A 23077-nucleotide genomic window follows, 5' to 3' on the forward strand; every position below is an offset into this window, starting at 1 on the left:
AGAATACCTTTTTTCCTTCTCTTTAAAGAGGGTCTCAATGGCGCAGAACTGAGCTCAAATGATGCTCCCACCTCAGGCTCCTGAGTAGCTAGAACCAAAGGCATGAGCTACCGCGCCTGGCTCCAGAATGTATCTTTTGCTTCAGTGTCTGTTTAGTGTATACTGGCAAGTTCTTCCCATAGCAACATCTCATCTAACTAGGATAGCAGCCAAAAAGACGGACCCCTCTCAAATACATTTAGAAGACTATCTGAATTAATGGCTACCATTTGGGGAGTGGGCTCTCTTTAAAAAAACAAATGCATATTTATCACAATTCTGCAGTACCTACATTTTTTAAAGGACAAGACACTGGGTTTAGTCATTTGTAAAATAATGAACTTAATGTGGTTATTGCTAGTATGAAGAACTGGTTCAGCTATACTCTTAAGATTTTGTTTCTTCCATTCCCATTGAAACAATCTTTATGGAAAATGGATTTTAGTGTATCTGACTATTCTACATGGGAGAGAATGAAAAATCATTTTTTTTATTTACCAATTTGCCAATTTGGCATTAAAGTTCCTCTAATACCTTATAATTTTTAACCCAATTATGTAAGAGAACTGAGACTATTTAAACTGTTTCTAACTTTGATCGATTTAAAAAAAGACATTTGTGGGTAATTTTTTTTTAAATCACAACATGAAATTACTTGATACCTTTTATATATAAAGGACAAGAGTTGCACTACTCACACCTTAAAATTCTGTTACCAAGAACCAATCAGAAGGCTTCAGGAAAAAAGCACTTAATACCAGCGCACTTTAACCTTAATTATAATTAATTTGAGGGCTAGGGTTATATATACTGACCTGGCAAATTTTACATTTTAAACTGTATCCTGAATTATCCTTCAGATCATATAAAATCACATTTTTATGCACATAAAAAATTAAACTATGCACACAAAAAACACTTCGTATGCCAAATGATGCAAAGGGCTGTCATTCTTCGTTCAGTGGTCTATATAATATTGTGGAACAAAGCCTTCTAACTATTGACTTGACCTCAAAATTAGCTGTACTAATTGTTGTACCACAGTTAAACTTCATCTTTATCTTCATAAAAAGTAAGCTCTGGCTAAAACATATAAAGTTTAATAACTGATTTTTAGTCACTGGTATGAGAGCCTTCAAAATAAGTTGAGAATCAAGAAGCAAAACATTGGCCTATTATTTAAAAGTTGCTTGTCATACCTTCTATCCCCCATTGTCTTCCAAAGTTGCCTTTGATTAGAATTTTGTTAGGTTTTTTTTTCTAATTATCACATGTATTATTAATTACCTATGCATCTAACAGCCTAAACTTGTGTTAAGATTTCAGAGGATTCATTACAAAATGATTAAATGCCAGCTGACATTTTAATGCTATTTACGAGCAAGTATAACTGCTTTTTAAAAAGCAAAGTATACTATCCTAAGCCTACAAATAGCTCCAACTACTTTGCAACAATTGGTGTAAAAAGTAGAAAGTTAAAAAAATTCAGCAAATGGAAGATCAAAGTTTATTTACTACCTGCATACAAAAACATATTGCACATCAAACAACCGAAATAAAAAAAAAAAAAAGGAAAAAAAAAAGATACTCTACTGAAGACTAACATGTAGTTTATACAGAATAAACCTTCTGGAAATTGATCTTTTCAGTAGTTCAGGTTATGTCTGAATGGACATGACTAATTCAGTTTAGTGTTTTAACTAAAGCTATGTTTGATTTTTAAATACTGTACACTTTAATAAATAAACCAAACAAAGCCTCAAGGTAGAACAGTCACTGCCAAGTATCGCCCAGTGTCCCTGCAGATGAGTTTAACAAATGTATTCCAGTGGTCTGCAGATTTTCCTCTACATACAGCATTTAAAAAACACATTAAAACAGACCAGTTTCCAGACTAAACTAATGAAGAAATTACAATTCAGTGCAAAATATTTTAGACTGCATTTCATTCTAGTTTTCCTCAGGTGAAGAAGTGGTTGCATATTAAAAATGTAACAAAAGCAGCTAATGCTTTCATAAAGAATATTACGTTAGGGATCCCACCCCACCCACCACCCCCCATCTCTGCCATATTTTGAAAACAAAATAACATTTCCTATAGCCAGCAACTTTTTTTTAATGTTACATATACTATTCTCAAGGCACATCTGATGATATATTTTATAACACAGTAGGTGTCAAAGTATGTTTAACATATGATTTCTTCAGGATCCCTCCCCTTTTTGAATTCCAAATGGAGGAACTGAAAGTGCGATGTAAAGACTGGCGATCCATATTCTATCTTTGGCAAGCTTGTACAAGCACTATTGTAAATGTAATGTAAAAGAACTGTAAACTAGGAACTTCTTCAGTTTATGAAACACCATTCAGGACTGCTGCTTCTTGAGTGTTTTCTTCTTTTAAGGTATTAATCTTTTCTTCTCCTGGAGTACGCTGTAGCTTAGAAATGTCATCGCCAGAAGCACTAGTTGGGCCGTTTATTGCCTTTTCTGAAGGACCATGCTCTTCAATCACATCTTTTGCCTGCCAAAGGGAGACAACTTTTTCAACTTCTTTATCAATGAAATCTATAGCTGAGGAGGAAAACAGCTACATAAACATTAATTAGCTAATGAAAATTTTCAGTTTCATATGCCACAATGGATCAAAGTATTAAAACGTCTCTAAAATTCAAAACAAATACCAAAGTATTCCACTCTATGGGTCTTTCCAACTTTGTATCTCTAGTACCTAGCAGTGCCCAAACCACAGAAAACATATGAACTAACGAAAACTGTACCTAATTTTAAAACACTGGAAAGCTCACCATGAAAATGACATAAACAGTTAATATTAAACATTTAAATAATCACCTACTTTACTCACCTTTTGAAAAATCACATTTACATATCAAATACCGTAAAGCATTTAAAAGAACTAAAATTTAAAAGGTCTATATCCATCAATGAGAAGAGGTATATAGCCTATTGCTCCTGAATTAGGCAACAGTCTCTATGCCCAATATCTTTGGGCAGATTGAATTTTATAAATGCTATTTGGAGCTCTAACTAAAAAGCATTTCAGGCTCAAGCATGCATATCTTCAGTTATCTGGGGCCAAGAACATATTCAAGAGTCTAAGTAAAATAGTATTGTCTATTTGTGGAAACAAGTGATCACACAGTAAAAGTAGTAAAAAATAAAGCTAAACCATACCAAAAATTAAAAAAAACAACAAAAACCTACAGGTTAAATTCTCCTTACCATTTCTTTCTTGTTTTTAGCCAAAGTTTCCCTTGGGAGGTTTCTTTGTCTGCTCTGAGACTCAGCTCTAGAAATATAATCTGCAACTGTGACTGTTAAAGATGAGAAAAAAATTACAGGTGTTGAAAAAATATTTCTAAAGTTTATTTATGGATAAAGGGTAATTTCACTATTAAACTAGTGGTGGGTCACCCAGTGTCAAAATTTTCTTAAGCTGGGTATCACCTCCAACCAAAAACAAAGCTTTAAAAATCTGCCTGGGTTTTTGGTGCTGAAGAAAATTTCAAGCTTGAGATTGAGGAAATCTAGATTAAATTCCTCTTTCCCAAGAATCCAGCTATTTGCTTCTGGTTGACCCTAAGGTTGTGGAACAAAGTTGGTAGAGAAACCCACAACCAGTAAAAGGAAATACAAACGCAGTGTTCTAAGCCCAGTGTTTGCAATTGTCAGTGGGGGTAAATGGGGCAAATTTGATCCAAATCATAGTATAATATACTTAAATTTGAAAATTTCATCAGATACAAAAATATTTACTCAATTTTTTTTTTTTTTAAAGCACAATTAAGATATCCAAGTGTGGTTTATCCTATGGCTTTGTTTCAACGTTTCACACTAGAAACTATTCTGAGTGATTAAAATAAGAAACTACAAGCAAACTAAAGATGACAGACCACCACCCTAAAAATGTGGACATTGATCAGACTGGGAAAAGGTCCACAGTGTATTCAGTGACACCCCTCCCACGCCCCCTTTGTCAGTCTTGGTAGGGACTATCTTAAATGTGTATTTGCAAAGTAGCAGCAGTAGTGAATTAGGAAAAAGACTAAACGAAACTAACACCCTACCGTCAACCCAACTTCAACAAATTACCTATGTTCTACAGTATGTGGACTGACTCACTTTATACATCAACACTCAAGAACTGAAACTTAGGGCCGGGCATGGTGGCTCACAAATGTAAACCCAGCACTTTGGGAGGCAAAGTGGGCGGGTCACCTGAGGTCAGGAGTTCAACCAACATGGTGAAAACCCATCTACTAAAAATGAAAAATTAGCCAGGCGTGGTGGCACAGCCTGTAATTCCAGCTACCTAGGAGGCTGAGGCAAGAGCATTGCTTGAACCTGGGAGGTGGAGGGTGCAATGAGCTGAGATTGTGCCACTGCACTCCAGCCTGGGAAACAAGAGTGAAACTCTGTTTCAAAAAAAAAAAAAAAGAATTGAAACTTAGAATTCACTGATTTTAAGAAATATCAAAAGAACCACCCTTTTTTCTTTCAAGTAATTATTTTCTATCACAAACTGTTTTAGAAAATCCCTGATATGTAAAAGCACAATATATATTTTAAATTATGGGAGCAAGTTAATTATGTGAAGAATGAAAACTCCGGTAAATTTTAAATTATTTATTTAAAGTCACTAGATATGGGGAGAATTGGTCCATAAAGTATAAATTCTATGAAAACAACTAAATCATTCAGGTATGATAAAAAGCTGGATAGTATTTACAATTCATGTTTCTTAATTATGAATTAACATGCTAACACTGTCATAAGATCCAAGAACTTCCTAGAACTATCATGTGTATCTTTTAAAACTACAAGGGAACAACCTATTTAAGAACTTACATATATCATTTACTAGAAAACCACTAAGGATGTTTCAAATCTGAAACTACCTCTTTCCTTCCAAACTGTAAGAAACTCAGTACGCTCATCTTGAGGCTTTTTTAAATTAAATTCATTGCTAATATATTTATAACTACATTAAAAAGAGTTTACAATATTGGGAAAAGGGCTATTGTAATAATCCACTTTATTATGTCTATATACATGGCAGCAAACCTATTACAAGAACAATTCTAGCCAGTGTGGGGAACAGCATAGCCAATGCACTGTTTCCAAGTTCGGCCCTCAGTGACACCTAAACATCTAACTGGAAACCCTGCTGCTAAATTAAGTTGGTGCAAAAGTAATTGTGGTTTTCACCATTTTGGGATGGGTGCAAAAACTACACCAACCTAACACATGTTGAAACAATTCCTAGAACCTTTCATCCACTGTGTACAGAGATAGAATAATATATTTTGATACAGTTTTCAACTAAATCAGCAAGCACTTAGCTGGGGTATCCCCTACCTAAATAAAAGGAAGCCAAAAGAAACCTCTGTTAATTCAAATAAAAACCTGTTCATAGCCAGTCCTTATAATACAAAGCCCCTTAAAAATCCAATACAGATTAATAAATAACAATATCTAGAAAAAATACAGGCAATTTGTGTAATGACATGGACTCTAGAATTTCCTCTAAGGGATCCAAGTTAATCAACTGGACACCAGTGTGTCTTGTCACATTCTAAGAATGGTAAAGAATATTCACTGCTTAATTTACACGAAGAGCAGCAAGAAATTTTGAGCAGATGAGATCAAATTAAATGAGCGTTTTAAAGAGAATGTTGATGTTAACTTTAGATGGAGGCTGCCTCCTAGAACTGCTACCAGGATCAAGGGTAACAATTTTGTGCTTGTTTCACCCACCCTATCTTTTGGGAGAAGGGGCAAGCTAGGAAATGCAAGAAGTTTTAAAAGAGGGAAGTAGTAATCCCAAAGTAGTAGTAAAACAGGAACAGATGCAGTATGGAACAGAAATCATTGTCAAACTGTTGAAGCCTCCAAACTACTCAAGTTGCAATTAATACCATACAGAAATTTTTGCCTCTTCTCCAACAAACCCCACTGTTACTCCGTTTATGCCTGCTGACTTGGTAATAAACCAGCATGTATCTAGTTAATAAATGCTGTAATATATTGTTACATTCATACTGATAGCCTGAATTTTCTTGTTTACAGTAGGGCCAGAAAATGTATCACTGCTGTACCACCTTCAAAAAATGAAATAATCTCTTCATCTAAAACACTTCTTTTTTTTTTTGAGACAGGGTCACACTCTGTCACCCAGGCTAGAGTGCAGTGGCACGATCACCCTTCACTGCGGCCTCGACCTCCCAGGCTAAAGTGATTCTCCCGCCTCAGCCTCCAGAGTAGCTGGGACTACAGGTGCACACTAGCACATCCAGCTAATTTTTGTATTTTCTCTAGACGGGATCCCACTGCCCAAGCTGGTCTCAAACTCTTGGGCTCGAGCAATCCTGCCACTTGGCCTCCCAAAGTGCTGGGATTACAGGTATGAGCCACTGCGCTCAGCCCTAAAATATATTTCCAACATTAAAGGAGGGGAGGAAAGAAGGAGAAGGAAAACAAATATTTTCTGGACACTTCCAATTTTTTGACAATATTTAATTGCTCTAAAATTTTCCAACTATCTTTAAAACATGAACTTTTAGGGATGGAAACTAATTCTCTTAATCAGTTTTCCCAAATGTCTCTACAACCACTAAATTCAAAATAGTAAAGATGCCAGAATTTACATTCTTTATTTGGGGAAAACATAAAAGAACTGGTTTTGGAAAGAATGCAAAAATTGGTTAGTTTGAAAGGGGTTTATTTCTGGTGCACACAATTGCTTCATTGTGAATATACATGTGATTCTCTGTACATAGGAAATGGAATTATGTTCAAAATAATAGACACAGCAAACAACTTTCTTTGAAGTTACTAAGAATTAATGACTACATAAAATAAACATTCTAAAAGTAAGTACTATTAATTTGAATAGTTAGTGGGTGTAAGGGAAAAGGCATCACACTACAATAAACAAACAAAAACATAACATGCATTCCTCATATTAGGTTAAAGACACCTTCAAATATTTTTCTCTTTTATACTTTTTTAAATTGTGGGTATTACAACTCCCACAAAAATGAGGTGCTGAATTCAGATACAGTAAGCAGGCACCATGCAAAAGCTGCCCAGTTTTGCCAATCAACCTCAATCACAATCTACAACATAGTCCCTGGGATGGCAGGCCCCATCTCAAGTGTGAAGAAACCGGCAAGTGAACAAAATGGTCTTCTCAACAGTATTTCCATGTAAACAATTAGGACACAACATTAGTTCAATTAGACAAGTTACTAACACACTGTGAAGGAAGAATGCATTTTCTTAATAGTAGTAGTCTTATTAGTTGAATAAACAATTTATGCAATGCAAATATTGAATGTATATGCACACATGTGTACATGTAAGTATAATATATTTAGAAAGCAGACATATGACATTTTTTTCATGCTTGTAACCTGATGTTGTCAACAGGTCCACTCAAGTTACCTGGCTGTCTATCTTCTGCCTGACCCCTGAAGCGACGCCTGCGGCTACGATTGCGTCGCTGGGGTTTTTTTTCACTATCATCTGTAATTGCAAAGTTTACCATGAACTATTCTGACAAAAACAAACAAACAAACAAAAAAAAAACCTTTCCTTCAAAGATTTAAAGATTAAAAATAAACTTTTAACTAAACACCAAAAATAAAACAACAAATGTTTACTGACAGGAAATACATTTTTGTAGCTTTCAGCATTCCAAATGGATTAAAAATGGAATTATCATCTGGAAATTCAGAGGGTTTTAACTCACAGTAAAACTCTCAGACTTAAACTGCCATCATTCAGGGACACAGTTTTCCTCTCTAGTACAGTTTGGTTTATACCGAAGTTAATGACATTTTAGCCCTTGAAAATTAATGCCTACTCTTGATATATATACCTTCACCAGTGTCATTTATAATTATTTTAAAAGAGGTAAGATGAAAGCCTGATTTTAGCTTGGGGACAATAAAAGCACTAAGTACCTTGCCGTACTGATTTAATGGCATCAAAGGGCACTTTAACCCTCCAAGTTTCAAATAATTTGGCTATAAGAAATCTGAGAACTAAACATTTAAGACAGACAAAAAGCTATCTACCTTGTTCCAAGTAAACACTAAGAAAAAGTCAATTTGTGAATTGCATACTTTCTTTGAAAAAAGCTTCATATACTAACAATAGTATACAATTTATATATATATATATATATGTATTTCTTTTCCCTAAGTGCTTACATACCTAGCCCATTTTCATTAACTGAAGCTGTATCAGATTCAGTCATTCCATCCATAAGAACAGCATCTTCATCAGTCCTTCGTCTACGAGACCGCCTACGACGGTTAGTACTGTGATGAGATTCGCTGGCATCAGTGTCTGCAGTCTGATCTGATTCTGTATTATCAAGTAAGCTGTATGGATTGCTGTCTGGATCTTTGAGCACTATATTCATGTCAGAGGCAAGAAATATTCGTTTAAGAGGACTGCAATTATGAATGTTTGATCTATATTGAACTATATCAATTAATTATAAACTTCAATCTCCCCCAATAAAAATGCACTGTCTTCACATAAAATGTTTTCAATATTATTTACCTGGAAAATAACAAAGATAATTAAATATGATAAAACTTTAAGTGGTGATGAAAAATTAAAGCAGAAAGTGACCAGACATCTTGGCTTCCTAACATTTCCTGTGCCTTGTTTTTAAAATATACATTAGAAAATAGTGTATTACATGCTAATTCTGGCATTCACATTTCAAGGTTATCCTGCCCAGAGGCTAGAAAAACAAAAGTGAAAAGAAATAAATATTCGGCTGTTAAGAAATAATTATACGAAAGAGCTTTCATCCCCGTAACTGAGTTCAAAATGACTGCAGCTTTCTTGTGTTGATGTTGATAGACTATTTCCCAAATAATACTCAATACCTACATTCCATGACATAATAGAAATCTGTAACTATGAACTGAAGCAATCAAAACAAGATGAAACAAAGCAGCCAATTAAATAAGGTTGAACTTCTAACTGGTTATGAAAGGAAAATGTTGAAACGAATGCTGACTAGTACTCCATCTTTAGAAACAACGTGTGAAGGTTAGGTGAAGGTAGAAAAGGAAAAACTGTTAAGGTATAATTCATAAGAAAAATACCCGTCTTACCTATGTGCATTTATTACCTCCAACAATCAAATTTATAGCAGAAATTCACCTAATTCCGATTATTCCTAAGATTCCTTTGGTAACAGCTAGCAAGCTAACCATCTTTGCAAAAGACACTAAGCGTATCCATTAATCATAAAACACTAGGTCAAGTACATTTATTTTTCAGTTCAGTATACTGTAATTTTAATCACCTTGGTAACTGTACACAGTGTACTAAAATATAAAAGCTATTTTCCTGAAAGCCTGTAAGTTTATTAGGGCTCAAAGAATATTACTGTGGAAAGTGAGAAAATCTAAACAAACAAAGAACAAGTTCCTAATTTTTGCCCTGATTTGTTCCAGTTTTTGTAATTTGTAAGCACAGCTGGCATCTTATTTAATGTATCTACACACACTTTCTATAATATTAAAATACTACATAAGTTTTCATGGGTATAACATTAAGGAAAGTGTGGGTTTCTTAAAGTGGTATACCATAATGATATGTTAAAGTTATATCCTTAATAGTCTATGTATCCCTGGCAATTATCCCCCTAGCCTGTTATGCTAACCAAGAATATTCTGGAAACTCCTACAACTTAATGTAAAGCATAAAAAAATTTTAGAAGACAAAATTAAGTAAAATGTTTCTTACACCCTCAAATCTTTAGTCATCCAAACACTCCTTTACAGCACAATTCCTCAAACGATTAAAAAACTTAGTTAATTCCACAATTTTTCCCTGTTCCCAAAGTACTATATAGTATAGCTAAGAACGCTCTTCACTTAGTTTTCAATACTAAATATAGAAAAGTACTGACATCTCTCCGTGCATTAGAAATCTCTGGGTCTGTCTGGCAAACAAAAATACATAACCCAAAAATTCTAGGGAAAACAAAAAATTTCTAATAAGCCTCCCAAACCTGAAGAGATAAACATCTGACCCTCATAATATAAAGAAAAGCTGTCAACTAAAGTTGTGACCAGAATATTCTAAGTAAACCTTCACTGAGAAACACTCTACAAGGGCTTTTCCTGATACTCTATATGATCCACTACCTTCTCTAAGACGCGTAGAAAGAGAAACTTCCAAAAATGGATGGCCCTGGGAGATGAACTAACTTGTGTAAAATTATACTGTTTACAAAGAATGGATGCTGACAGAGTATAGAAAAGACTACCAGAACTGATGGAGGATTTGCCACCTCGTGGTCCACCACGACCTCGACCCCCTGAAACACTTCTGCCTCTCCCTCCTGGGCGTCTCCTGCTGTCACGCTGATGTCGGCTGTCTCGATCATCTTCTCCTGCCAATGACCAATCACTCAGCTCGTCTTTACGCTCAGATTCCGTTTCAGAGGGGTTAGACAGCTCAGAATTTGTACCTTGGAGAAGAAAAGAACATAAACCAATTAGATTTCTATAAAAAGAGGCTTTTAAAATGTTCAAAATTATTTCCGACAAATTGTTTAAATAAGCAATACCGTTTGGCTGCTTCAAAGAAAGATCCATGAAAGTTAAAATCAATCTGAAATGTACTAAGGAATAATCAAATATTATTATACTATTAATATAGTATAGTATCTATTACTTAATACAGATTAAAAAATAAACTGATGTGCAGAAGGCTGCTCACTTCTTCAAAACCAGCAGAAGAATCCCTCACTACAGTCTAAGATGGGCTATGTCATGTTATAGTCAAAGGTGTGACCATTCCATCAGCAAAAAAGGACAATATCCAGGAAATATAAAGTCATGGAAGTTAAAAAAAACTAATGTGCAGAAATGCAGTTAACAGAAAAATTACAGAAAATACACGTAACATTAATTCCTGGGTGTTGGCACACACACGAAAAAAAGAACAAACAGAGCATCCATCATGTATCAATATTAAAATGTACTTAATATGGATAGTCAAATGTTTCTGCTCATTTGGGTTTTAATAACCTAAATTATTCATACAATAAAAATAACTTCTATCCAATATTTGAGTAAATTAATCATATTTACAAAAATGAATAGTTTAACTGTATAGTGTATTTCACCATCATTTCACTGATTCTAGGGTATACTTTTCACATGTTAACATCTCTGAAATCAAGATATTTCTTATAATTGATGGCATCTTTATTATAAGCTTCCAGCTTATCATAGTAATTTTTCCAGTAGGTTGTATATAAAATGATAGCATGCTTTACTAGCATCTTAAATTGTGGTTTCTGCCATTAAAATTACTTTTACTTTCTGCTTTTTTTACTTTTACTTTTAATGGCAAAAACCGCAATTACTTTTGCACCAACCTAATATGTGCAACAACTAAACAGAATTTAAGGTTTCTCTGAAACAGAAGGTCTCTCTCCTGACAACAGAACTAAAGCCATGACCAGTGAGACAAATGCTCAGCATGCCTTTAAAAGTTTACAGACCATTTCTAACACTGCAACTATTGTAATGGTGACCTTTCAAAAATTTATTTAAACACTACACAGATATCATCAGAAGCCTACAGTATCATTATTTAATAATTACTGTAACTAAAGTGTCAGATATGTATGACTCAATCACTATCATATTCATTTCTACTTGTTAGTTCTGGGATGCCACTTCCTCTTTCCCTCTTATATGACCAAATATATCTCCTTCAGAGCCTAGTTCAATTTCTAACTCCAGACCACTGCAACTAAAACAGGCATCTCCCCATTTTTTGTTATCCTAAAATCGCCCCATATTTATCATAGACTATGCCGTGTTATTTTTCCTCCTTTGGAATTACTTCAAAATTGGTCTATGATAAAGGGTGGAACTCCATCTTACATGTCCTCAAATGCCTAGCAGAGTGTATAACAATTTCTCAACCAAATAATTTGCTACATTATTTTGAAGTTCATTTGCTAAATTCTCAGATAAGAGTGACGTCATGAAATACCTTGAAGTTCCCTATATTTAAACTCTGCAATCATATGAGGAAAAATGAGCTCTTCAGACATAAAAAGTTTTAAGTATTAAGGTGCAGGGAATAAAATGTAAAGTTTTATACATGAAGGTATATGTATATATGTATATGAAGTTTTATACATGAAGGTGCCTACTCACTTCCTTTCTCCTTTAAAGGTAACTCTAGGATGCCTACCTTTTCTCCACATGTTGTTAACAATAGATTTAACTAGTCAATTATAAAAACAATTTGGTAATTAGTTGGATATGTGTTTTTTCAAAGAATACATCAAATTTCTATTATTCACTTTCAATTCTTTGTTGGGATTAGAATCTCGGGGAAGGGAATTAATCTCCCCTAACATTTATTTCACCAAATGACAAAGAGCACTTTATTAAACATGATGTCATAAAAGTTGCAATGAAGGCAATTTATCTCTCCTTGAATAGTGAAAAAAAAAACCTTTCAGAACGTTTAAGAACTTCTGAATTTATTTACACACATATACCCTATCTGAAACCATTGCCAAAATTCAGGGCAAATAGAGAATACTTCATTTTGAAGACTCTCTCAAAAGTTCCTATTGAAGTATCCTTAGAAATCCAGACTAGTATTTATCTAACCCCGTGTCACAGCAAGTAAAGTCTTCCTTAAATTTAACCTACATATAGTATTCAAGATACTTAGAGGGAATGTCTAAATCATAGATTTCAGTAGGTAAAACAGATATTGAGGCCATAACCCCCAAAATTTTAATGAATTGGCTAGTGCTCAACATTATTCATATTAAATAATTCTTAATAACCCATATGAAATGTTTCTGTGATAGCAAAAAGGACCCTGCAAATGTGACTAAGGCTAAGGACCCTGAGATAGAGAGACTATCCTGGATAATCCAGGTGGGTCCAAACTAATCTCACTGGGTCTTTAAAAGTAGAGAAACTTTCTCAACTACCGAAAGGGGAATCCCACCAGACCTTCCAGAAAGAAACGTAGCCCAGCTGACAAGATTTTAGCCCAGTGAGACCCATGTCAGCCTTCTGACCAACAGAACTATAAGGTAGTAACTTTCTGTGGTTCAAGCCTCTAAGTTTGTGATAATTTATTACTGCAATTGAAAACAAATACTCTAATGAATAATCAGGGAAACCATTTATTCCAACCCCTTAATTTTGTAAAATACAAGTTGGGGATTCAAAGTCTTTTTAAACAAGCTTTAAAAGTAACGACACCAGGCTAGGCATGGTGGCTCACACCTGTAATCCCAGCACTTTGGGAGGCACGGTGGGCGGATCACCTGAGGTCGGGAGATTGAGACCAGCCTGACCAACATGGAGAAACCCTGTCTCTACTAAAAATACAAAATTAGCCGGGCGTGGTGGTGCATGCCTGTAATCCCAGCTACGCAGGAGAATCACTTGAACCCAGGAGGCAGAGGTCGCGGTGAGCCAAGATCACACCACTGCACTCCAGCCTGGGCAACAAGAGTGAAACGCTGTCTCAAAAAAAAAAAAAAAAAAAAAGTAACGAAACATAATGACATCGTGTTTTTAACCAATTTTAAAATCATATTTTCCCCCTCAAACTTCTAAAATCACCTTAGGAAGATGGTTTATATCATTTTCAATGGTTGTGCTAAGCTTAATAGCTAAAACTAATCACGTTTTATCAACTCCAAGAGGCCATCAATTTTAAGATATTATTTTATGTGTCATTAAAAAAGAAAATGTTGTTAAAGTTGTAAGATGTCCAATTTAACGCACATACCAACTTCGGAGATGTTACACTGGGAAATGTTTCTTATAGTTCCTATTAAACTGATAAAACTCATACTTTATATATATATATAAAAAATCAACTAAAAGTCCCGCTCATATAAAGTATACATGAACATCTACAACCAAATTCAAATGGTTTTTCGTGCTTTTCCAAGCCCACTCAGATTTGATAACTATTTCAAGAAATAAAATATTAATTCCGCTAAGATTCAGAGCTAAGAGTGCCATCTACTGAACAATTTGCATAGCTTTCTTGAATCCAGATGATGTTTCTCTACCTCTCACATAAATTATCTATTCTCAACAAAAGCATTTTGCCAGAGTAAGCTGTCAATAAGCAGACTTCCCACAAAAGCTAATAAAATTATTCAATGAATTCATCATACTCTTCATCCAATAAGTCTGATTATCTATGCTAATAATGTATGGTTCAAAAATCAATGAGAATATATTTAATTTCTATGTGATTACTGGTTAACTGTCTTTTGCATTAAACATTTTCAGAAATATAATAACAGTTTGCAATTTTCATCCATTTATATGCTGAATACTTCTTTATTAGAATTTTGCTATTTAGGTTTCAATACTGCATTAAATAAAAATATATATGTAAGAAAATGAGAACATAAAGATATGATATTAAAGGGAAGGGACACAAACTTACAACTCTACAACAAATTGAAGGTAGTTCAGGTTTAATATAACTTTGTCAGCATTACATGATCCTTCAATTAAGCAGGAAATTTGCATTTATTTCTATATTCCTTAAATGCCTTACATTTTGGAAAATGTTTTGTATTTCCTCAAAAGAGAGTAAGTATAGGAGTGAAGAAAAGAACAGGAAAAGAGAAAGAAAACGGGCGAAGGAAAAAAACAAATCAGGTCACTGCTAAGATCCAAGTCCAAATGTAGAAAAATGGAACAACTCCAAAGCTGAAGAAGAATAAGGGAGAATTTAGGATTAGAGAATTGTTGACTATCATCACTCCACTGTCCCCTTCCTACCTGGGTTATACCCAATCCTCACAGTGAAATATATTTTAGAAAATGTTCATTTATGAAGTGTTAAATTAGATTCTGGCTTTCAGAGCCTTCATTTTAGTGAAATGTTGTTAAACAAAGTAATTCCAGATGTGAGATGTTAATATATTCAAATATGCCAAATGAGTAAATAAAATATTTTTTAAAAGCTAGTAAAGACTTGCTATATGCAATCTTGGCAGTGATTCGCATACTTTTCATTTTTTACTTGAAGAGGGTAGACAAAAGATGATTCCTAAAAGTATCACCACCATTACTAGGTATTTACTGGGAAATGTATAAAACTGTACTAGCAAAGTATTTGAAAAACAAGTTACATATGTATTCTTTGTAAATATAATGAACATGACAATGAACTACCAACTTAAAAACATGCTTTGCTTCGTTACATAACTGCTTGGAAATTTTATGTATTTTACTGTCATTTTAACGTATACCATCACTACTATTAAGACATGTACCAAACCTTCAAAACTACCTTGTACCCTCAAAGCCAAGATAATGAACTAATTATAAGAAAATGTGTTAGAGCACCTAAACTACTATTATTACTACTACAAAAAAAAAAAAGTTTTTTTACCATAACCGGAGGTGTAATTAGGGCCCCGACGACCTCTGCCTCTTCCACTATAAGACCTAGAACCTTGTACAGAAGAGACGGTACTTTCATCAGTGGCATATCCTTTCTCTTTTTCAGGCCCTCTGGTGGAAGAAGGTCTGAAACCCATACCAATCTGTCGTAGCTGTTCATCAATCTGTAGGCGTTCCATTCTTAGCTGTTCTACTTCCTACAATCAAAACAAAAACGAGTAAGTCTTCTTATATATAACTTTTTGTCTTCCTAAAGCCTAGAGCTAGAGCTGTACTCCTTACCAAAACTGTGACCTTAGGGAAGTAGATGGTAAAGAGCATTGTGTTCCTAGTCAACAGAATTGATGAGGTCATTTGCTGTTTCAGTTCAACATTTACTGAACGGCCTAGAGTGTACCGAACATGCTGCTATAGGCATACAATATAAAAGAGGACATGGACTCTCCCCGATCAAGGGGATGTTTAACAGCTTTAAAATAAGTTATTTATTAAATAGCTAACAATTATACAATATTACCAGATTTTGCCCTCAAGGAGTTAGAACTGCTGAATGAGATACAGGCAGCATCTATGAAAGGTACTATTAACAAGCTACTTTCCTATCAAAGTAGACACACATGAGTTGTGACCTAGAAGGGCTGCTAGACTTGGTCATTCAGAAATTGAGGTCATTACAAGATGCAAAGGTTAGATGTCTAGAGAAAACTCTTGGTTAAAAGATGAGTACTGAAAGATAAAGCACTGGCTTCAAAATGCCAGTTTTAATTGTGACTTTTCATATAAAGATGAATTTCAAAAGAAAAGAAATGACATTATCGGAGTGATCTCAAAATAGTAACAACAGCAATGATACAATAGACTGGGAGGAAAACATACTAGAGGCAGAGAACAGGTGAGGATATTATTATACTTTAAAAAGAGAAACAGCAGGAATAAAAGGGAAAGAGCAGAAAATAAAATTAAAATGTTTAATAATTTATGGGTCATATTTTTCTAAAAACCCTTGCTCTTTATGTATCAACTCATATAGACTATTTTGTTAACAATGGTTACAAATTATCAAATAATGTCTATGGAGATGATGCAGATGATTTGCATAATGCCAAAGTTACCAAGGAATCCCAATGTCACTCCTGGTTCTGTACCCTATTTGTATGTAAAGTACAAAAGTAAAAACTAAATGGCTGCAGTATGAACATGCAGATAGATAAGTGATCTGAGAGTCAAACTGCATGAAGACAAAGGAAAGTAATCATTTCTTAAACAAGAAAGAAATATAAAAACTCAGAGAGAAGAGAAACTACGCACACAACGCCAATCACTTTAAGATGACAAAAGACTTTTTAAATTCTTATGTAGAAAAATGGCAAACCTGAAGCTGAATTAACAAAAATATTTAAAGATTTGAAGTTTACTTCAAATATAAAATGTTTAATGTGAGGACATTTAAAATTTGTAGCAAATGTACAACATTTATGTAGTACATGCAGCAACGATATCAGAATATAGTATGAACCATATACAAACCTTTAGATAAGCAATATGATACTCTAGAAGAACTTGCACATTTCCAATGCTTTCTTTAGTGCCAACAAATACAAATGGAACCATACCCTGTTTAAAAAAAAAAAAAAAAGTCTTCAGTGTTTAATATTTTAACAAAGTTCTAGTCTGAAAGTGACATGAAATTGACAGGCAGGCAGGCAGGCAGACACACACACACAAACACACACACACACACCCACACACCCACACACACACCCCCTACCTTATTTTTTTTGAGATGACATCTTGCTCTGTTGCCCAGGCTACAGTGCAGTGGTGCAATCACAGCTCACTGCAGCATCAAACTCCTGGGCTCAAGTGATTCTCCTGTCTCAGCCTCCAGAGCAGCTGAGACTACAGATGCGTGTCACCACAACCAGTCATTATTTTTTATTTTTTGTAGAGACAGGATCTTGCTCTGCTGTCCAACTCCTTGTCTCAGGTGATCCTCCTGCCTTGGCTTCCCAAAGTGCTGGGATTACTAACTTCCCAAAGGGGTTACAGGCGTGAGCCACTGTACCCAGCCCCAATATACAATTAGGAAAACTCTTCTGAAACACGCAGCAATTTACATGTACTAAACTTCAAGATTTAAGGGGGAAAAAATGCTAAAATCCGTAAGTTGAAATACTCAGATTTTCGACCACTTGTCAGATTTGCACCCCAATTTACTGTTGTAAATTGTGTTCTGTGTGCTAAACACTTTAAAAATCATTTTTAAAAATCAGTTTATACCAAATTTTCTGATTTATAACCAATTTAATTTTCAAAGTATATAAATCAACTTTTAAAGTTAAAATGATTTTCTGGCAGGTCATGGTGACTCACTTGGGAGGCTGAGGCAGGTGGATCACTTGAGCTCATGAGTTCGAGACCAGCCTGGACAACATGGACAAACCACATCTCCACAAAATATACAAAAATCAGCTGGCACGGCAGCACATGCCTGTAGTCCCAGCTACTTGGGAGGCTGAGGTAGGAAGATAGCTTGAGCCTGGGAGACAGAGATTGTCGTGAGCCAAGACTGTGCCACTGCCCTCCAGCCTGGACAACAGAGCAAGACTCTGTCTCCAAAAACAAAAATAAACAATTTTCCTTCAAACTGGCTATAAACTTACAGGCTAGATATATCATCTCAGTAGGTATAGCTTTAAAGCATAATAAAGCACATTAGCCCACTTATCCCTACAGTATGTGCTCAGGTAACAAAATCTTAAGTGTCTGTGTACTACAAGAGGTACTTCCTGACCACTAAAAGAAATATCACCTCCAGAGCATAAATATTTACACAATGTAAAATTAAAGGAATTATTAAGATATGTAGAGGTAAATCAAAGTATTAGGTCAGACTTGGTTTACTTTGCTGAATTTCTGAATAAGAAGGTTTTTAAAAAGTGGCAGAAAAGAGAAATAAGATGGCACACTGTGAATTTTTCTTCTTTAAAGAAACATACTTCCAGCTTCTTAATGGCTGAGAAAAATGAGAGTAAAGCTTAACTCTCCCAATCAGTTTCCATGTCTCTCATTTTCTTCATTTTACAGAATAGTTTCTAACAGTTACTTAAACAGAATGGCTTAGGGATTTTTGGTTCTAAATATGAAACTAGGCATGGCTTAAGACATTTTAGTTCTATATATGACTCAATTATTTTCAAAAGTAATGATTTTTAGATACAGTTGATTTAAAACTTAGGCAACAGGGCAAGTGCTAGGGATACAGCACAGAGGTTCCCAGTGGCTGTGAAGAAGTCATTTCAACTATGAAAGTGTGAAACAAGGGAAACTAATTTAAGATTAGGGAGTAGGGAAGTCTTAACACTGAACTCAGGAGTTCACAAGCAGATAAAAGGGCATTCAAAGTGAATAAAAAAGGAGGTGGGATGGCAAGGACCTAAAAAAAATCTTAAACATATAGCCTGTTTTCAGGTCTGTATTATGCATTTCATGTATTTTATTTCATGCTTTTAAAAATTAACTAAGAAATAGTATCCCAGTTTTACGGTTAACAAAATAACTTGCTCAAGTCATAAAATTAGCAATTGAGCCAGTCAATTTCATCTAGTTACCTAATTCCAAATAACATCTATTTGTTAACTGCCAGGATCTTCTGCTAAGGTGTAAGAATAAAGTTTCTGTTCTAAAGATAATCAAAAATCTCAGGAAAAAAAAAATTCGAATAAAAAACTCATTGTACAGCATTAATGATATGACCAAAAAACAGGAATTTTAAGGAGAAAGTGAATTATGCCACTCCAGGTGTGAAAAGTTAAGGGAATAAGAAAGAATACTGTTATGTAAAACAAATGTTAAAAATAAATAAAATTTTGCCAAATACATAAAAGTCATTCCAGACAGATGACCTTCAGGGAGTAAGAGAAAACACAATGCCTTGACCTTGAATGGGAAATGTTATCACCTTTAGTTACCACCAAAGAAAAGGAATGGTAAACTTTAAAGAGTAAATGATTACTAATGAATATTAGTTCATTTTTCTAAGTTATTTTGGAGAAACTTAAAAGTTTTTTTTTTTAATACTAAAAACTGATTATTTATATGTAATAGGTGACACTGAGATAATCACTTAGCACTAAGAAAAATCTGAATCCCTGTTCCTGACACCTTACAACAAACTGGAGCAAAAAGTTTATGCACTAAAAACCATCAACAACAAAAACAAGTGGAGATTAAGATCTCTGATCTAGGAACAGGAAAGACCTTGCCAAGCATGACAGAAAATCCAGTCATAAAGCAAAAGCCTAAAAAATCCAACAATATAAAAATTTTAAAATGCCTGCTCAGGATAAAAAGAAATCAAGTCAAAAGAAACAAGCAATGGTCTTATCACCCACTGATACTAAAGACAAAAAATACATAAAGGACAAAAAGGTGGTTACAGAAAAATAAAAAAATGTCTTTTAAACATATAGAAAGATAAAGTGTACGCTTACTGTAACGGTATTAACTAAAATTTAATAAAACCTAGTATTGGCAAATATGTGGAAAACAGACCTATTTCCTACACTGGTGGTGGTGATGTGTGAGAAAGTAATTATCAAGCTCTAAAAATTTAAATACTATAAAACCTTTGATCTATCACATCCACTTTGAGGAATTTCCTCTCCAGTTATAGTTGGCAAAGAGTCACAGGGGATGTTGACTGCAGCATTGTTTTTAATGCAAAATAAAAGCATACAAAGGTAGTTTAAACAGGTTAAAGCCTAGTAGGCATGGAGAGGAAAGGAGAGACATGTACAAGGCACAGATACACATTTATTTCTGATATTATACTCATTTGTATTATTCTAACCTTTACGTAAACTTTAATAATTAAAAACTGAAACTTAATTTTTTTAAGTTTAAATGTCTTAAAATATTTATCAAGTGCCCATTCTATTCAATTCATAGTCATAGGGGAGATTGGAGAATACGGAAGTTCAGGTTTGATTTCCTGATTTCAAGGAGTTCATAACTGGTTTGGAGACATATACCAGAAAACAAAACATAAGTAAGACTGAAAGACTATCATTAAAAACCCAATCATAAAGACAATAATTGCTATAGTATACATGCAGGAAAGGTCATCTCAGGCTAGGGAGAGATCACCAAAGTCTTTAGAGTAAACAAGTTATAGACTGAGTCTCCAACTTAAATTGTGACATGGTGGCTCCCAATAAGCCAATACCAACCTTCAGATTTATTTTAGCATGCAGTATTTTGAAAACTGAAAAATTCTGTATATTATAGGTTTCCTGCTTCTCAAAAAATACCATTGTAGCAACAAATAAGGCATGCATTCCCCATTAAGAAAGGCACTGTCCTTTCCATCCCTATCTTATACATTCCAACTTGTCTAATCACATAACTGCTTGGCCTCTGTAAGCATTTACGTCTCTTAACCCTGGCATAGAAATGACAGTAACAATGGCTAAAACTACAAACACAAGAAAGTACAGTAAATTCTTACTTATGAAGGAAACCAAGAAGAGTACACTTACTACAAAACAGTAAATACCGAAAAGCAACTGGGAATAAAACAAGCTAAGAGAAGACATTAATATCCAGCTTAGAAATTCATAGTTGACCAATTTAATGGCCCTGGCCAATAAATACTATGATTTTTCAGACCAATTGTTAGGCACTGGTTGTATGCCAAATGGTTCACCATTCATCTTACCGTTAGTTATACTAAGCATTAACTAAAATGATGACAATAATAATGGCATAAGACCATCAGTTTTAATCCTTATCTAAGCCATCTTAAAGTAATGCAAAATGGGACAGGAGTACTTATGAAGAATAAGTTATGCAAGATTTGCACTTTTTAAAGCAGTGTAGAATGAAATCACTGAAAATAGCATTCCAAGAGACAAGTATTCATCTGTATGATACCTAAATATTTGTTTTCCTCATTCATTCTTAGTATATTCACCTCCACATTCTAATTAAAAGGAATAAAGGAAGTGGCTATCTTTGACATCTTTACAACACTAAATACTTGGCTAGGCTAAATATATAGTTTTCTCTCTTTTTTAAAAGACTGATCCTCTATCCAACAGGTTAACAAACTCCCCATACAATACTCTATTGTGCAAAGCTCAAGAAGTTGTGAGTGTACTGCTTTCTGAGAGATGATTTTGTAAAAATCCTTGTCTTACATTCAGGAACACAAAGCTTAAGTATATAGAGTTGATCACTAAAGCCATCAATGTGAGATCCTTAAAATGATGTAAAAGGAGCAAAGAACAAAATTAGGGACAAAATATCAACATGTGGGAAGAAAGAAGACAAAAAATTTTAGAAAGCTACAACCAAAATAGCAACATAAAAGCATAAGGGGATTTCAATTAAGACATAGTCAATACTTTCAGATTCTATAGCAACGTAAAAGCATAATGGGATTTCAATTAAGAAATGGTCAAGGCCGGGCACGGTGGCTCATGCCCGTAATCCCAGCACTTTGGGAGGCGGAGGCAGGCGGATCACAAGGTCAAAAGATTGAGATCATCCTGGCCAACCTGGTGAAACCCCATCTCTACTAAAAGTGCAAAAATTAACTGGGGGTGGTGGTGCACACCTGTAGTCTCAGCTACTCAGGAAGCTGGAGCAGGAGAATCGATTGAACCAGAGAGGCAGAGGTTGCAGTGAGCCAAGAATGTGCCACTGCACTCCAGCCTCGTGACAGAGTGAGACTCTGTTTCCACAAAAGAAAAAAAAAAAAAAGAAAAAGAAAAAAGAAATGATGAATACTTTCAGATTCTACAGCAATGTAAAAGCATAAAATGATTTCAATTAAGAAATAGTCAATACTTTCAGATTGTATAAAATAGTTAAGGAGAGTACAATCAACAATTCCTTTGTCAGCACAGTTTACAATGGCAAAAATATGGAACCAGCCTAAGTGCCCATCAACCAATGAGTGGATACAAAAAAACTGTGGTATATATACACCATGGAATATTATTCAGCCATAAAAAGGAATGAAATAACGTCTTTTGCAGCAACTTGGATGGAGGCCATTATTCTAAGTGAAGTAACGCAGGAATGGAAAACCAAATATCGTATGTTCTCAATTCTAAGTGGGAGCTTAGCTATGAGGATGCAAAGGCAAAAGAGTGCTATAATGGACTCTGGGGACTCAGCGGGGAGGAAGTTTGTGAGGGGCATGAGGGATAAAAGACTACATATTGGATACAGTGTACACTGCTCAGGTGATAGGTGCACTAAAATCTCAGAAATCGCCACTGAAGAACCTTCACCATGTAACCAAAAACCACCTGTACCCCAAAAACTATTGAAATTTAAAAAAAAAAAACTCTTTGGGAGTATCAAGTTCTACAGCTTTACACTCTACGTATGAAAAATAACTGTTAAGATTATCAAATAGAAATCTTTATATCAAAACTGACTTTTTTTACTGAAGTACTATCAAAACAACTAAGAACAAGGCCCACACAGTAGAAAATGACTTTTTTAAGTGTATGAAATATTGTTATAAAAACATAATTT

At 34.5% G+C, this 23077-nt stretch overlaps 1 protein-coding gene across 9 annotated transcripts in view; it reads right to left on the reverse strand.

Annotated features, from left to right (window-relative positions):
* Positions 1-1529: 1529 nt before the first annotated feature.
* The window catches only part of FXR1 (FMR1 autosomal homolog 1), a 66472-nt gene continuing 44924 nt past the window's right edge, over positions 1530-23077 (reverse strand). For 2 of the 9 annotated variants that reach the window (XM_031662850.1, XM_031662853.1), the window contains 7 exons: positions 17054-17140; positions 15666-15723; positions 15516-15578; positions 10363-10566; positions 8280-8480; positions 3282-3373; positions 1533-2562 (listed from right to left, as the gene is read on the reverse strand). In XM_031662850.1, the coding sequence (XP_031518710.1) occupies positions 2392-2562; positions 3282-3373; positions 8280-8480; positions 10363-10566; positions 15516-15578; positions 15666-15723; positions 17054-17140 (876 nt within the window). In that variant the 3' untranslated portion in view covers positions 1533-2391. Of the gene's footprint in view, positions 2563-2589; positions 2613-3281; positions 3374-7505; positions 7587-8279; positions 8481-10362; positions 10567-15515; positions 15724-17053; positions 17141-23077 lie in introns of those variants that run through there. The other 7 variants (XM_031662852.1, XM_031662854.1, XM_031662849.1 and 4 more) reach the window with 6 other exon arrangements.

This window comes from Papio anubis, chromosome 2, assembly GCF_008728515.1.
Source record: "Papio anubis isolate 15944 chromosome 2, Panubis1.0, whole genome shotgun sequence".
NCBI lineage: Eukaryota > Metazoa > Chordata > Mammalia > Primates > Cercopithecidae > Papio > Papio anubis.